The sequence below is a fragment of the Pseudophryne corroboree genome, chromosome 4 (genome assembly GCF_028390025.1).
Source record: "Pseudophryne corroboree isolate aPseCor3 chromosome 4, aPseCor3.hap2, whole genome shotgun sequence".
In the NCBI taxonomy this organism is placed as follows: domain Eukaryota; kingdom Metazoa; phylum Chordata; class Amphibia; order Anura; family Myobatrachidae; genus Pseudophryne; species Pseudophryne corroboree.
The window spans coordinates 446,591,502-446,606,409 of NC_086447.1; the positions used below are offsets into that span (position 1 = coordinate 446,591,502).

The 14,908-nt window shown below is 44.1% G+C and overlaps 1 protein-coding gene across 1 annotated transcript in view; it reads left to right on the plus strand.

The window, feature by feature from the left end:
* Positions 1 to 10,214, plus strand: part of GJB7 (gap junction protein beta 7) — a 36,037-nt gene extending 25,823 nt beyond the window's left edge. The window contains exon 2 of the mRNA XM_063916943.1: positions 7,289 to 10,214. Within this exon, the coding sequence (XP_063773013.1) occupies positions 7,309 to 8,058 (750 nt within the window). The 5' untranslated portion in view covers positions 7,289 to 7,308 and the 3' untranslated portion in view covers positions 8,059 to 10,214. The remainder of the gene's footprint in view (positions 1 to 7,288) is intronic.
* The last annotated feature ends 4,694 nt before the right edge of the window (positions 10,215 to 14,908 follow it).

Below are 14,908 nucleotides of genomic sequence, written 5' to 3' on the forward strand. Positions count from 1 at the left end.
GCGACACTCTTGAATTACACAGGTTCTGTGGCTGATTAAAACCAGGTGACATGCAGGCTTGAAGTCAGCCAACCACAGAACCTGTGTAATTCATGAGTGTCCCAGTTTAAAGGGCTAGCATGGTCAGCCTTCCTAGGGCCGCCTGCAGTCTGATTCTGGCTCTAAACACTGACAAGGAACTGCTTCTCGCATGTGGGGGCTGTTTGCATGTCTCAACGTGTCAAGTCGTGTTTATGCAGACTTCTAGTGGTCATGTATCTTAGCTCATGCATTTAATAATACTTCTCTTCAATGATAATTGATATATATAAATTGAATCGATTATTTATAATTGATTAAAGATAATTCTCTTAAATCAATTAAATTAGATTAAACAACCTATGAAATTAGCTATGTTTGCTACTATGTTGGTTCCAAATGATCGAAAGAGGTTTTGCTGGAACAAAAATACTATGGGTGATAGAAAAATTCTGAAACTAGGGGCTGACTGTAACAGCCTCCGAGTTGCTAGACTTTCTTTGAGTCTGCCCATTTTTTTAAAGCAGCAATCGCAGAAAGTGCTGCACCTCCAGCAACCCAGAGGCTGTTATATTTAGCCTCATATTTGAATTTTGCGTGAAAAAATATATCAGAATCAGGTGTTTTTTTTTGCGTGGGACAAAATCTTTGTTAACCAGTATAATCGGTAATTTGCAATTCACAGCAATCCTCCAACCACATCTAAATAACTCCCTTTATCCTAAGGAGCTAACACATACAAGCCACATGTTTGCATTTTCTCTGTGTTGTCATGGGAAGTAAGAATGTACTTGTACACCTGATATATATCTGCCACAAATGCTTTTTATTGTAAACATGTACATATATTTGTTCTTGCGTGCATTCTTACCTACTATTTTAAGCGCAAAGGCAGCCAAATCTACATAAGCCCTAAGTACTTGGAAGGTTAATAAGTATTTAGAGCAGTGCTTTTCAATCCAGTCCTCGGGACACACTAGCAGTGCATATTTTCCATTTCTCCTTGCTGGAGCACAGGTGTATTTATTACTGATACTTTTTAAAAGGTCTACTGTACAGGCAGTTCTAATTATTTCACTTGTGATTCTGTGAGACCTGGAAAACATGCACTGTTAGGGTGTCCAGAGGAGTGGATTTGAGAAGTACCAATTTAGAGTACTAATCAAGCTACTCTTCCATCACACTTCAGCATACCTCCCAACATGACCCTCTCCAGGAGGGACACAACGCTCTGCTCCTGGACATCCCTCTTAATTTATGATTGTATCACCTGTGCTGTAACACCTTTCTTATCCATTAACCTGTTTAAAACAAGTGCCAGCAATCACAAATTAAGAGAAAAGTCCAGAAGCAAAGCATTCTGTCCCTCCTGGAGGGGGTCATATTGGGAGGTATGCTTCAGTAAGTATAACAATAAGCTACTCTTTCAGTCTCAGAAGTTAAATATCTTGTTTATGCATATGGCTGAAATGTGAGCATGAGTGTTATCAGCCTACAATTAGCCAGAAATGCGTGTGTCTACCATACAGGTTCTCAAACTCGGTCTTCATGGATCCCAAACGGTTCCCATTTTTCAGGTCTCCTCGCAGAATCACAAGTGAAATTATCAGCTCCACCTGTGGATCTTTTAAAATGTATCAGTGAGTAATGACAGCACCTGGGCACCTGCTAGATGAACTGGAAAATGTAAACTGTGTGGGGTCCTGAGGACTGAGTTTGAGAACCACTGGTCTACTGGATACTCCCATCAGATACAAACGTTTGCACAACCTCAGATCATACTTGCCTACCTGACCCTCTCCATGAGGGAGAAAATGCTCTGTTCCTGGACTTTCCTGGTAATATATGATTGCCATCACCTGTGGTGAGCTAGTTTATCGATAAGAAAGGTGTTTCACCACAGGTGTTGGCAATCAGACATTACCAGGAAAGTCCAGGAACAGAGCATTTTCTCCCTCATGGAGAGGGTCAGGTAGACAAGTATGCCTCAGATCCATGTGCTTTCCATAAAGTGATACATCTGTTGAATGAAAATCATAAGACCTCAGTTACACTGCAGGTCAAGGGTTTATAGGTGCAGGGATGCAGCTGCTATGGGGCCCAGAGGGCCCATCTTCCCAGTCAACTTTACATGTGGTATATACATTATTCACAATTGGGTGGTACATAGGCCCCTTTCAAACGTTTGCCTTGGGGCCTGCAATATACACCATATGGACAAAAATGTTCAGGCACCTGACCATTACACCAACAGGACCTGTAATTACATTGTATTCAAATACTTATACTTTAATATGGAATTGGTCCACCTTTTGCAGCTATAACAGCTTCCACTCTTCTTGGAAGGCTTTCCACAAGATTTTGGAGTGTTTCTGTGGGAATTTATGTCCATTCATTCTGTAGCCTCTAGAGACACTGTAGATAGTGTAGAGCATTTATGAGGCCTGGCTTGCAATATCCATTCCAGTTTATCCCAAAGGTGTTCGATGGGGTTGAGATCAGGGCTATGTGTGGGCCAGTCAAGTTTTTCCACACTGAACTCATCAAACCATGTCTTTATAGTCCTTGCTTTGTGCTCTGGGGCACAGTCATGTTGGAATAGAAAAGGGCCTTCCCCTAACTGTTACCACAAAGTTGGGAGCATATTATTGTTCAAAATGTCTTGGTATGCTGAAACATTAAGATTGCTTCACTGGAGATAAGAGGCCTAGCCCAAAACCCAAAAAACAGCCCCATGCCATTATTCCTCTTTCACCAAACCTCACAGTTGGCATAATGCAGTTAGACAGGTAACGTTCTCCAAGCATCTGCCAAACCCAGACTCACCCATCTGACTGCCAGAGAAGTGTGATTCGTCATGCTACAGAACACTTTTCCACTGCTCCACAGTCCAGTCTCTGTATGCTTTACACCACTCCATCTGACGCTTGGCATTGGACTTGGTGACGTGAGGCTAGCATGAAACCCATTCCATTAAGCTTCTGCCGCACAGTTTTGTGCTTACATTAATGCCAGTGGAAGTTTGGAACTCTTCAGCTATGGAATCAGCAGAGCGTTGGCGACTTTTACGCACCATGTGCCTTAGTAGTCCTTGACCCCCGCTCTGTGATTTTACGTGGTCTTCTTATTTGTGGCTGAGTTGCTGCTGTTCCTAAGTACTTTCACTTTCTATTAATATCACTTACTGTACAGTTGACCGTGGAATATCCAGCAGGGATGAATTTTCATGAACCGTCTTATTGCATCCTATAACAGTACTACGCTTGAAGTCACTGAGTTCTTTAGAATTACACATTTTGTATCACAAATGTTTGCAAATGGAGACTGCATGGCTTGGTGCTTGACTTTATACACCTTAGGCAGTGGGTCTCATTGAAACACGTGAATGCAATCATTAACAGGTGTGGCCAAATACGTTTGTCCATATAGTGTATCTAGGTATGCCCCTGGATCTGCTCATTGTAATGTGGTATAATGTGAACTGTATGGCATTATAATGTTACAAAATATGGCACAGTAAGAACTGGGGGCACTATGGTGTGGCATAATATGAACTGGGAAGACTGTATGTCATTTGTAAATTGGGGGTACTGTGTTATACTGTATAATGTGTACTGGCAACCGTACAATGGGGGTAATTCAGAGTTGATCACAGCAGCAAATTTGTTAGCAGTTGGGCAAAACCATGTGCACTGCAGGTGTGGCAGATATGTAGAGAGAGTTAGATTTGGGTGGGTTATATTGTTTCTGTGCAGGGTAAATACTGTCTGCTTTATTTTTACACTGCAATTTAGATTTCAGTTTGAACGCACCACACCCAAATCTAGCTCTCTCTGCAAATGTTATATCTGCCCCCCCCCCCCCCCCCCCACACCTGCAGTGCACATGGTTTTGCCTAACTGCTAACAAATTTGCTGCTGCGATCAACTCTGAATTAGGCCCAATGTACTATAATGAAAACTGGGGCACTACTATAGTTCATAACATAAACAAGGACACTACTATTGGGGCACAACATTAACTAAGGCACTAGTACAGAGGTTCTCAAACTCGGTCCTCGGGGGCACACACAGTGCATGTTTTGCAGGTAACCCAGCAGGTGCACACTGCACAGGTGTATTAATTACTCACTGACACATTTTAAAAGGTCCACAGGTGGAGCTAATTATTTCACTTGCTATTCTGTGAGGAGACCTGCAAAACAAACATGCACTGTGTGTGCCCCCGAGGACCGAGTTTGAGAACCTCTGCACTAGTAGGTCCACATGTTTTGCAGGTATATAAATTATTTTTTCTGACAGTTATTTACAAACTCTGATTTAGGAGCTAATTCTCACTATGGGGGTCATTCCGAGTTGATCGCTCGCTGGCTAGTTTTAGCAGCCGTGCAAACGCTATGCCGCCACCCACCGGGGAGTGTATTTTAGCTTAGCAGAAGTGCGAACGCATGTGCAGCCGAGCTCTGCAAAAACAGTTTGTGCAGTTTCTGAGTAGCTCTAAAACTACTCAGCGCTTGCGATCACTTCAGCCTATTCGTGTTCGGATTTGACGCCATACACCCGCCCAGCGAACGCACAGCCACGCCTACTTTTTGTCAGACACGCCTGCGTTTTTGCAAACACTCCCTGAAAATGGTCAGTTGACACCCAGTAACGCCCCATTTCTGTCAATCTTCTTGTGGCCGTCAGTGCAAAGGAAAATTTAGCTAGAACCTGAGCACGATCACAAAGAGCTTCGTATCTGTACATCGCGCGTGTGCATTGCAGCCTATACGCACGCGCATAAATGCCATTTTTTCACATGATCGCTGCGCTAATCGGCAGCGAGCGATCAACTCGGAATGACTACCTATGTGCCATATGTACTAAGCCTTGAAAATAAATACATTTCACATTGCTAAAGTACCAACCAACCAGCTACTAGCTGTCATTTCTCAAACCCAGCCTGTAACATGGCAGTAAGGAGCGGATTGGCTGGTACTTTATCACCATGAAATGTATCACTTTTCAAGGTTTAGTACATCTCCCTCTATTATAACATAGAAACTAAAAACAAAATTTGTATTCATTGTCTAACTTCATTCCTTATGGGTTGTTACAGTTTAGTGCAAATATTCTAAATGCACTGATAGGAAATAACATGTGGACTTCATTCACTTATCCTCACTGTCCTTATGACTGTCTACATTTGTATGATTTGCTATGTACTCATAATTCATAGCTGCTTGTTGACGGTCATGTATTCATTTCTGTAATTTTGTAAACGTTTACTGTCATCCCCCTATGTCACTGACTGCCTTCAAGCTAAAACATGATAATAGTAATAATACAGAGGTTCTCAAACTCGGTCCTCGGGGGCACACACAGTGCATGTTTTGCAGGTAACCCAGCAGGTGCACAGGTGTATTAATTACTCACTGACACATTTTAAAAGGTCCACAGGTGGAGCTAATTATTTCACTTGCGATTCTGTGAGACCTGCAAAACATGCACTGTGTGTGCCCCCGAGGACCGACTTTGAGAACCTCTGTAATAATAGTAGTAGTAATAATAATAATAATAATAATATTACACCCATTGATGCAGAGCAAGATGCATTTATATAGCACACTTACATTTAGATGGTTTGTATTGAGCAAGATGATCCCCTACTCTCTGCTATCAGCAGATACCTTGTGGTGCGGGGAGATGGACAAATTTGTACTGTGCAAAAGTTTAAATGTTTAATCAAGTCCAACCTCCTACCACCTTGTATTTAAATAGAACGTACCTTTAATTATCCTATAATGCTGCAGTTTGCCACCTTTAGGATTAAACTGAGTAGTCAGGATTAAACGGACATCATATATGACTGAAGCTTTTATTACATTAGAGAATTGTGTCTAGAAATGAACTTTTTCTGCATAATTGCAACACACAAAATGTGCTCTAAAATGGATAAGACAATGTGCAATGTTATGCTCATAGATGACTTCCTCTGCTAGTATTACATATTATGCTGTATGCCTCAAATTATAATCTTTCAAGAAATAACCTGTATTGAATCCATAGCAATACACTGTAAGATATCTTTGACCAGGTCCTGAGCACCTTGCAGTATTCATTCTTCCTTTCCCTAGTATTGGCACAAAAGACTAAGGGGACATGAAGGGAAAAAAACTATAAAGAAAATTCCTGTACATATTGCTTCTTGTTATGTTTCAAAGAGAAGACCCAGATATTACTAATATCAAGACACTGTTGGGTCAGTGTCTTCTCCAGAGCTGGTTTTGTCACCTGTAGATGCCTATAACTACTCCTCACATGAAGAGAGGCATACTTGTTGACCTTTGAGCTGGCCTCTGGGATGGTGGAAGCCAGGTCGGCACTGCGGGGACATAGCATGGCAGAAGTAGGCAGTTCTGGAAGTGTGGTGATGCAATTGTATCATCATGGCCCCTCTACCCACTAGACAATGTTGTGATTTACCAGCATTGTGAAGTGACAGGTGAAGCTATGATGGTGTGATTCAAGTCAAATTGCGTCATTGGCTGTCTGTATCGCCCACGCTGACCGGGAGGCTCCGGGAGACTTGCCTACTTTAGCTGCCAACCAGGAGCACAACCCAATTTTCAGGAAAATCCCAGCTGTTCCGAGGGAGTAGGAAAGTATGTGCGGAGGGAAGCAGGAAGTGTGGCAGGTCAGTTCGTAAATATTGTACAGAAAATGTACAGTAGCTGTACAGGAGATATGAGCTGAACGTCTCCCAACATGCATGCCCGATACCGTATATGTGCTGACCAGATTCAGGATGTGCTATGCGTCTCTGCAGAAACTGCTGACAGCAACTCTGTTTACCCACTTTGGCAATCCTTTTCTTAGTACACATTGCAGTAACCCCCCGATTCCTAATTCACCATAATAAGCAGAGTAGGAGCATTTTTTTTCCACAGTAATTTGAAGACTTGGTGCATGTAGTCCCAAATCTTGTGGGAATGACTCTGGTTGGATGTAATGTGACCGGTGGTCATAACCCCTCCCCCTACATCCCGCCTGGTCGGCATGCCGCCCAGCAGGGGCTATTCTCACTTTTGGGTGTCCACAACCCTCATAGAGTGGGACTAGAACATGTGGGGCTTGTTGCCCTCTTACCCAGAGGCATTTCACTGCTGGAATCCCATACCCAACCCACTCTGGCTAATGCCGTGAATTGCATCTATTTTTATGTAGGCAGTTTATGAACCTAAGTAAGTGAATATTGACTTTTCACGATATAATTTTTCTTTCCACAGAATAATATCCCTGCTGCAAGATGAGCTGGTCTTTTCTTCGAGACATTTTAAGTGGGGTCAATAAATATTCAACTGGTATTGGACGGATCTGGTTGTCAGTAGTCTTTATATTCCGGCTCCTTGTGTACGTTGTTGCAGCAGAAAATGTTTGGAAAGATGAACAGAAGGAGTTTGAGTGCAACATCCGACAGCCAGGGTGTGAAAATGTCTGTTTTGACCACTTCTTCCCCATCTCTCAAGTAAGACTTTGGGCACTACAGTTAATAATGGTGTCTACACCCTCGCTTCTTGTGGTACTACACGTAGCATATCGAGAAAGCAGAGAGAAAAGGCACAACAAGAAGCTATACGAGAACCCAGGAAGCATGGATGGTGGCTTGTGGTGTACATATGTTATCAGCCTCATCTTCAAAACAATGTTTGAGTTTGGTTTCCTTATTCTCTTTTACAAGTTATATGATGGGTTCAGCGTTCCACGGCTGGTGAAGTGCGACATGGATCCTTGTCCAAATACTGTGGATTGCTATATATCCAAACCTACAGAAAAAAAGATTTTCCTGTACTTTGTCGCTGTTACCTCACTACTCTGTATCTTACTCAATGTTTGTGAACTGATATATCTCATCTACCAGTATTTTACTAAACATTGTTTTAAATGCTATGGACAAAAACAGACTTTGGCGCAGTGTAACTGCAAGCATCAAGAAAACACAAACCAGGAATTGACATCACAGTTGCAACCAACTACTGGTGATTCAATAGATAATTAGTAAACTTATGAATACAAAAACCAACATGGACTCTATAGTTAAATTTTTTTCAGGTTTTATAATGGACTTTTCTTGTTTTTATAGATTAAAAAGACAGGTGCCACATACAGTACAACCTTTAAAGTGGATTCACGTATTGGGGGCTAGTACTAATATTTATGAGCCTATAGCCTAGCATTTCACTAGGAACCTGTACCTTGGGAACTGAAGTCAACTCTGCAGCTAGGCTCATCTTCCTCTCCCGCCGCTCCACTTCTGCCACTCCCCTTCAACAAAATCTACACTGGCTCCCATTCCCCTACAGAATCCTCTTCAAACTCCTCACCCTCACATACAAGGCCATCTTTAATTCCACTGCTCCCTACATCTCCAACCTCCTCTCCCTTCATACTCCCTCCCGCCCACTACGGTCGGCTGATGACCGTCGCCTCTCCTCTGCCTTGGTCACTGCTTCCCATGCACGAGTTCAGGATTTTGCCCGTGCTGCACCCCTTCAGTGGAATGCGCTCCCCCGCTCCAATAGACTCTCCCCGACCTTGCAAAGCTTAAAAACGGGCATTGAAAACCCACCTATTTATCAAAGTGTACCCCTCCAATGCATAACCTAGTCCTTAGGCTGCTCCTCCATCCCCTTGCCCCATGCCTTGGACATCTCTGCTTTGCTCGCATACCACCATCAGGCTTCTACCTGCTTGCACCTCATGTCATCTGTCTGTTGCCCCTCCCCACTAGATTGTTAGTTCTTCAGAGCAGGACCCTCTTTCCTCTTGTCTAAACCCTCTTCTTGACACATTTCACTCAGCGACCATCTTTACCTGCTTTCTCTCCTGCTGGTAAAGGCTCATCTCTATCTATGGCCGCCAGCCCCAAGTAGTACAATGATTACTCCTTCGCTACTTACATCTAAGCTGTATTATGTTTTGAGAATTGTGTTGCTCTTTGTTACCTGCACTCCATTTTTGTTATTTATTTACTGTTATGCTAAGTTTTGTCTCCCTGTACTGTCCTTTGTACGGCGCTGCGAAACACTTGTGGCGCCCTATAAATAAAATGTAATAATAATAATAATAATAAACATTATGCTGAGAAACGGAGATAAAACTCACCTTTAGACAGACCAATAATCGGACGTTGCCATACACTTAGATAATTGGTCTCCCTCTAATCTGAGCACCAAATTATGGCATCAGTCAGGCATGCCGAAAGATATTTTATACCCGACTGAGTGATAATTGGTGCTCGGTCGCGACCATACATTGCAGTTATTATCCAGCTAATAATTGCATAGTGTATGGCCTTTAGTAAGGAAGTGTCTCATTAAAGAACAGGCCATATTGCCTTCATTGTGACAGGTCTACTTTTAACAGTTTATTAACAGATGTTTAGGTGTATATATAGATCTATTTATCATAGGACTTGTCTCACTACTGAAAGCACAAGCTATACAGGATCTTAATATGACAGCAATACAGATGAGTCCTTTTAAACTGTGGCTTCAGTCACGCAAATAGCCCTCACAGCACGCCAGGTTCCAGGCGACTTAAGACTTTCTTGCTCAAATTGTGCATCTTATTCACTAAAATAAAATAGGGAGCAACAAAATGACATTGCTAGATTACAACGGTCAATGTGATGTGTGACATGTGTACAGATGTGTGCGATGGTGTCTGAATTTGTGCAAGAAGGGTTCCACTGGGAGCAGCTACTGCTTTTCCTCACGCCAAATTTTATTATGCTTAAGCTGTGACTTTGTACACGTGTAAAACAAATTCCCGTGTGGTTATTTTCACAGCCTATTGTCTCTAGAACACTTTCAGCAGGTTTTCTCCCATTCTGCGAGGTGTATAAAGCTCAAAATATAAAGAAAATTACGGTATAGTGCTTCGGGTTACTTGCAGGGGTGCCCTAGGTTGGTGGTCCAATACCAATTCAAATTATTTAATCAATGTGATAGACAAACTCAGTGCTTGTGGCTCCCAATCATAAACTATGTGGATAAACAGAAGTGAATCCAATCCCTCACCACATAATTGAGCTTGATAAAAATATTACATTAAGTAAATTGTGTTTATCTGAATTTCTCTATAAGAAACTTTTGGCCTAGGGGGTGGCACGAAATAAATCTGATACTCTAAGGCAGTTACTCAAATAAGTTTGTGAACTACTGCGATATGGTATACAGACACTAGGAGGTGAATTTACTAAAGCTACTAAAACAGAGAATTGGTGATGTTGCCTATAGCAACCAATCAGTTGCTATCATTTCACTATTGCCTTTGGGAAAATTATATAAAGCATCTGATTGGTTGCTATGGGCAACATCATCAATTCTCTGTTTTAGAAGCTTTAGTAAATTTAGCCCTGGGGGCATTAAGACATCTCTGTATCCTTCCATTTCATCTTTTATTTCATATACAGTATTTACCTTTGAAGGAAAAATAAGAATTTACTCACCGGTAATTCTATTTCTCGTAGTCCGTAGTGGATGCTGGGTACTCCGTAAGGACCATGGGGTATAGACGGGCTCCGCAGGAGACTGGGCACTCTTAAAAGAAAGATTAGGTACTATATCTGGTGTGCACTGGCTCCTCCCTCTATGCCCCTCCTCCAGACCTCAGTTAGGGAAACTGTGCCCGGAAGAGCCGACATTATAGGAAAGGATTTGGAATCCAGGGTAAGACTCATACCAGCCACACCAATCACACCGTACAACTCGTGATAACTATACCCAGTTAACAGTATGAACAATAACTGAGCCTCTCTCAACAGATGGCTCATACAATAACCCTTTAGTTAAGCAATAACTATATACATGTATTGCAGAGAATCCGCACTTGGGACGGGCTCCCAGCATCCACTACGGACTACGAGAAATAGAATTACCGGTGAGTAAATTCTTATTTTCTCTGACGTCCTAGTGGATGCTGGGTACTCCGTAAAGACCATGGGGATTATACCAAAGCTCCCAAACGGGCGGGAGAGTGCGGATGACTCTGCAGCACCGAATGAGCAAACTCAAGGTCCTCCTCAGCCAGGGTATCAAACTTGTAGAATTTTGCAAAAGTGTTTGAACCCGACCAAGTAGCAGCTCGGCAAAGTTGTAAAGCCAAGACCCCTCAGGCAGCCACCCAAGAAGAGCCCACCTTCCTCGTGGAATGGGCTTTTACTAATTTAGGATGCGGCAGTCCAGCCGCAGAATGTGCAAGCTGAATCGTGCTACAGATCCAGCAAGCAATAGTCTGCTTTGAAGCAGGAGCACCCAGCTTGTTGGGTGCATGCAGGATAAATAGCGAGTCAGTTTTTCTGACTCTAGCCGTCCTGGAAACAAAGTTTCAGGGCCCGGACTACGTCCAGCAACTTGGAATCCTCCAAGTCCCTAGTAGCCGCAGGCACCACAATAGGTTGGTTCAAATGAAACGATGATACCACCTTAGGGAGAAATTGGGGACGAGTCCTCCATTCTGTCCTTTCCATATGGAAGATCAGATATGGGCTTTTACATGACAAAGCCGCCAATTCTGACACACGCCTAGTCCAAGCTAAGTCCAAAAGCATGACCACTTTCCACGTGAGATATTTTAGCTCCACGGTCTTAAGTGGCTCAAACCAGTGGGATTTTAGGAATCCAACACACGTTAAGATCCCAAGGTGCCACTGGAGGCACAAAAGGGGCTGAATATGCAGCACCCCTGTAACAACGTCCGAACTTCAGGCAGTGAAGCCAGTTCTTTTTGAGAGAAAAAGGGATAGGGCCGAAATCTTGGCCTTTATGGATCCTAATTTTAGGCCTATAGTCACTCCTGACTGTAGGAAGTGCAGGAATCGACCCCCCTGGAATTCCTCTGTAGGGCCTTCCCGGCCACACACCAAGCAACCTATTTTCGCCATATACAGTGAAAAAGTCTTGCTGTCACGTCTTTCCTAGCCTTTATCAGCGTAGGAATAACTGCATCCGGAATGCCCTTTTCCGCTAGGATCCGGCGTTCAACCGCCATGCCGTACAACGCAGCCGCGGTAAGTCTTGGATCAGACAGGGTCCCTGTTGCAACATGTCCTGACTGAGAGGCAGAGGCCATGGGTCCTCTGAGAGCATTTCTTGCAGTTCCGGGTACAGAGTCCTTCTTGGCCAATCCGGAGCAAAGAATATTGTTCAAACTCCGCCGTTTATTACAATTCTCAGCCCTTGGGTCTGAGAGGAAGAGGAGGGAATATACAGACCGACTGGAACACCCACGGTGTTACTTGTGCGACCACAGCTATCGCCTGAGAGTCCCTTGACCCAGCGTAAAACCTTTTTTATCTTTTTATTGAGGTGGGACGCCATGTAGTCCACCTGAGGCAGTTTCCATCAATTTGCAAAACTGCGTGAAGACTTCCTGATGAAGTCACCACTTTCCCAGGTAGAGGTAGTGTCCACTCCCGGAATGAACACTGCTGACAGTGCGCTTACTTGATTCTCCGCCCAGCGAAGAATTCTGGTGGCTTCTACCCTCGCCACCCTGCTCCTTGTGCCGCCCTGGCGGTTTACATGAGCCCCTGCGGTCTGACTGGATCAGAACTGGTTGGTCGCGAAGCAGGAACTCCGCTTGACTTAGGGCGTTGTATATGGCCCTTAGTTCCAGTATATTGATGTGAAGGCAAGTCTGTTGGCTTGACCACAAACCTTGGAATTTTCTTCCCTGTGTAACTGCCCCCCACCCTCGGAGGCTTGCATCCGTGGTCACCAGGACCCAGTCCTGAATGCCGAATCTGCGGCCCTCGAGAAGGTGAGCACTCCGCAGCCACCACAGGAGACACACCCTGGCCCTGGGGGATAGGGTGATTAACCGATGCATCTGAAGATGTGATCCGGACCACTTGTCCAGTAAGTTCCATTGTCCTTTCATGGAACCAGCCGAAGGGGATGGCCTCGTATAATGCCATCATCCTTCCCAGGACTCGAGTGCAGTGATGCACTGACACCTGTTTTGGTTTTCAATGGATTCCTGACCAGTGTCATGAGCTCCTGAGCTCTCTCTATCGGGAGATAAACCCTCTTCTGGTCTGTGTCTAGGATCATGCCTAGGCGAGGCAGATGAGCTGTAGGAACCAACTACGACTTCGGAATATATAGAATCCAGTCGTGTTGCCGTTTCACTTCCAGAGAAGGTGATACGCTGTCCAGCAACTGCTCTCTTGATCTCGCTTTTATGAGATCATCCAAGTATGTGATAATAGTGACACCTTGCTTCCGCAGGAGCACCATCATATCCGCCATTACCTTTGTGAAATTGGTAATGACAATCCCGTACCGCAATTCTGAGGTACGCCTGATGAGGTGGATAAATGGGGACACGAAGGTATGCATCCCTTATGTCCAGATTCATTTCAGGCTTGCAATGACCGCTCTTAGCGATTCCATCTTGAACCTGAACCTTTTCAGGTATATGTTCAGGGATTTTAATACAATATGGGTCTAACCGAACCGTCTGGTTTCGGGATTATAACATGGTCGAATAATAACACCCTCTAGTTGAAGGAGGGGACCCTTGACCACCACCTGTTGAAGAAACAATTTACGAATTGCAGTTAACACTGGTTTCCTCTTTTGGGGGGAAGCCCGCCGGGTCCTCGGTGAGGGGGCATCTTCTCACAGTCTAGCCTGTATCCCTGCGATACAATTTCTATTGCCCAGGGATCTAACAGGGAGTGAACCCACTTGTGGCTGAACTTACGAAGGCGTGTCCCCACCGGGCCTAGCTCCGCCTGTGGAGCCCCAGCGACATGCGGTGGATTTTTGTAGAGGCCGGGGAGGACTTCTGTTCCTGGGGACTAGCTGTGTTGTACAGCTTCTTTCCTCTGCCCCCGGCTCTGACAAGAAAGGACGCACCTCAGACTTTCTGGTTTCTTTATTCGAAAAGCTGCATTTAATAATGTCGTGCTTTTCTAGGCTGTGCAGGAATATAAGGCAAAATATCAGAATTACCAGCTATAGCTGTGGAGACCAGGCCCGAGAACCTTTCTCCACACAATCCTCAGCCTTCCATATGCCTCTTAAGTCGGCATCATCTGTCCAATGTATATTCTACAGGACACGTCAAGCAGAAATCGACATAGCTTTTGTCTCTAGGACCCAGTATACTCATGTCCCTTTGGGCATGCTTTATAATTATATATCTATCACTTAAGACAGCATCTTAAAATATTTATATGCATACTAGGGTCTCAATCTCTGCCGATAAGGTACCTGTCCACGCTGCCACAGCGCTATAAACCCATGCCGACACAATCGCCGGTCTGGGTAGTATACTAGAATGTGCACACTATCTGCAGGATCCCTGAGAATAGCTAGTGCAAACAGGACACCCAAGGGGAAGATTCTCAACACATCCTGCCCTAGTGGGGAAAGGATACAGCCTGAGAATTCTCTTGTGGGAAGCTGCCATCTCTTGTCTGGAGATTCCTGCTCTTTTTCCTCATGAGAGGAGGGAAATTTACCTCAGCATTCTTCCCCTTAACGTGTACTCTCGTGTCAGGGACAGATGAGTCATCAGTGATATGCAAATCATCTTTTATTCCAATAATCATATATTGAATATCTTTTAGCCCTCTTGGCTGTAACTTTGCATTATCGTAGTCGACAGTGGAGTTAAACTCCGTGTCGATACTTTGTTATTTTGGATAGTGAACATAGAGAGACTCTGAAGGACTCTGTGACATAGGGACAGACCAGGGTAGATTTCCTTTCTGTTCCCTAACCTTTTCTGAAATAATTTTACCTCAGCACTTACACATATCCAAACAGGTGTCGGCATTGTCGACGGAGACACCCTCCCACACATATCCGCTCTATCACCTCCTTAGAGGAGCC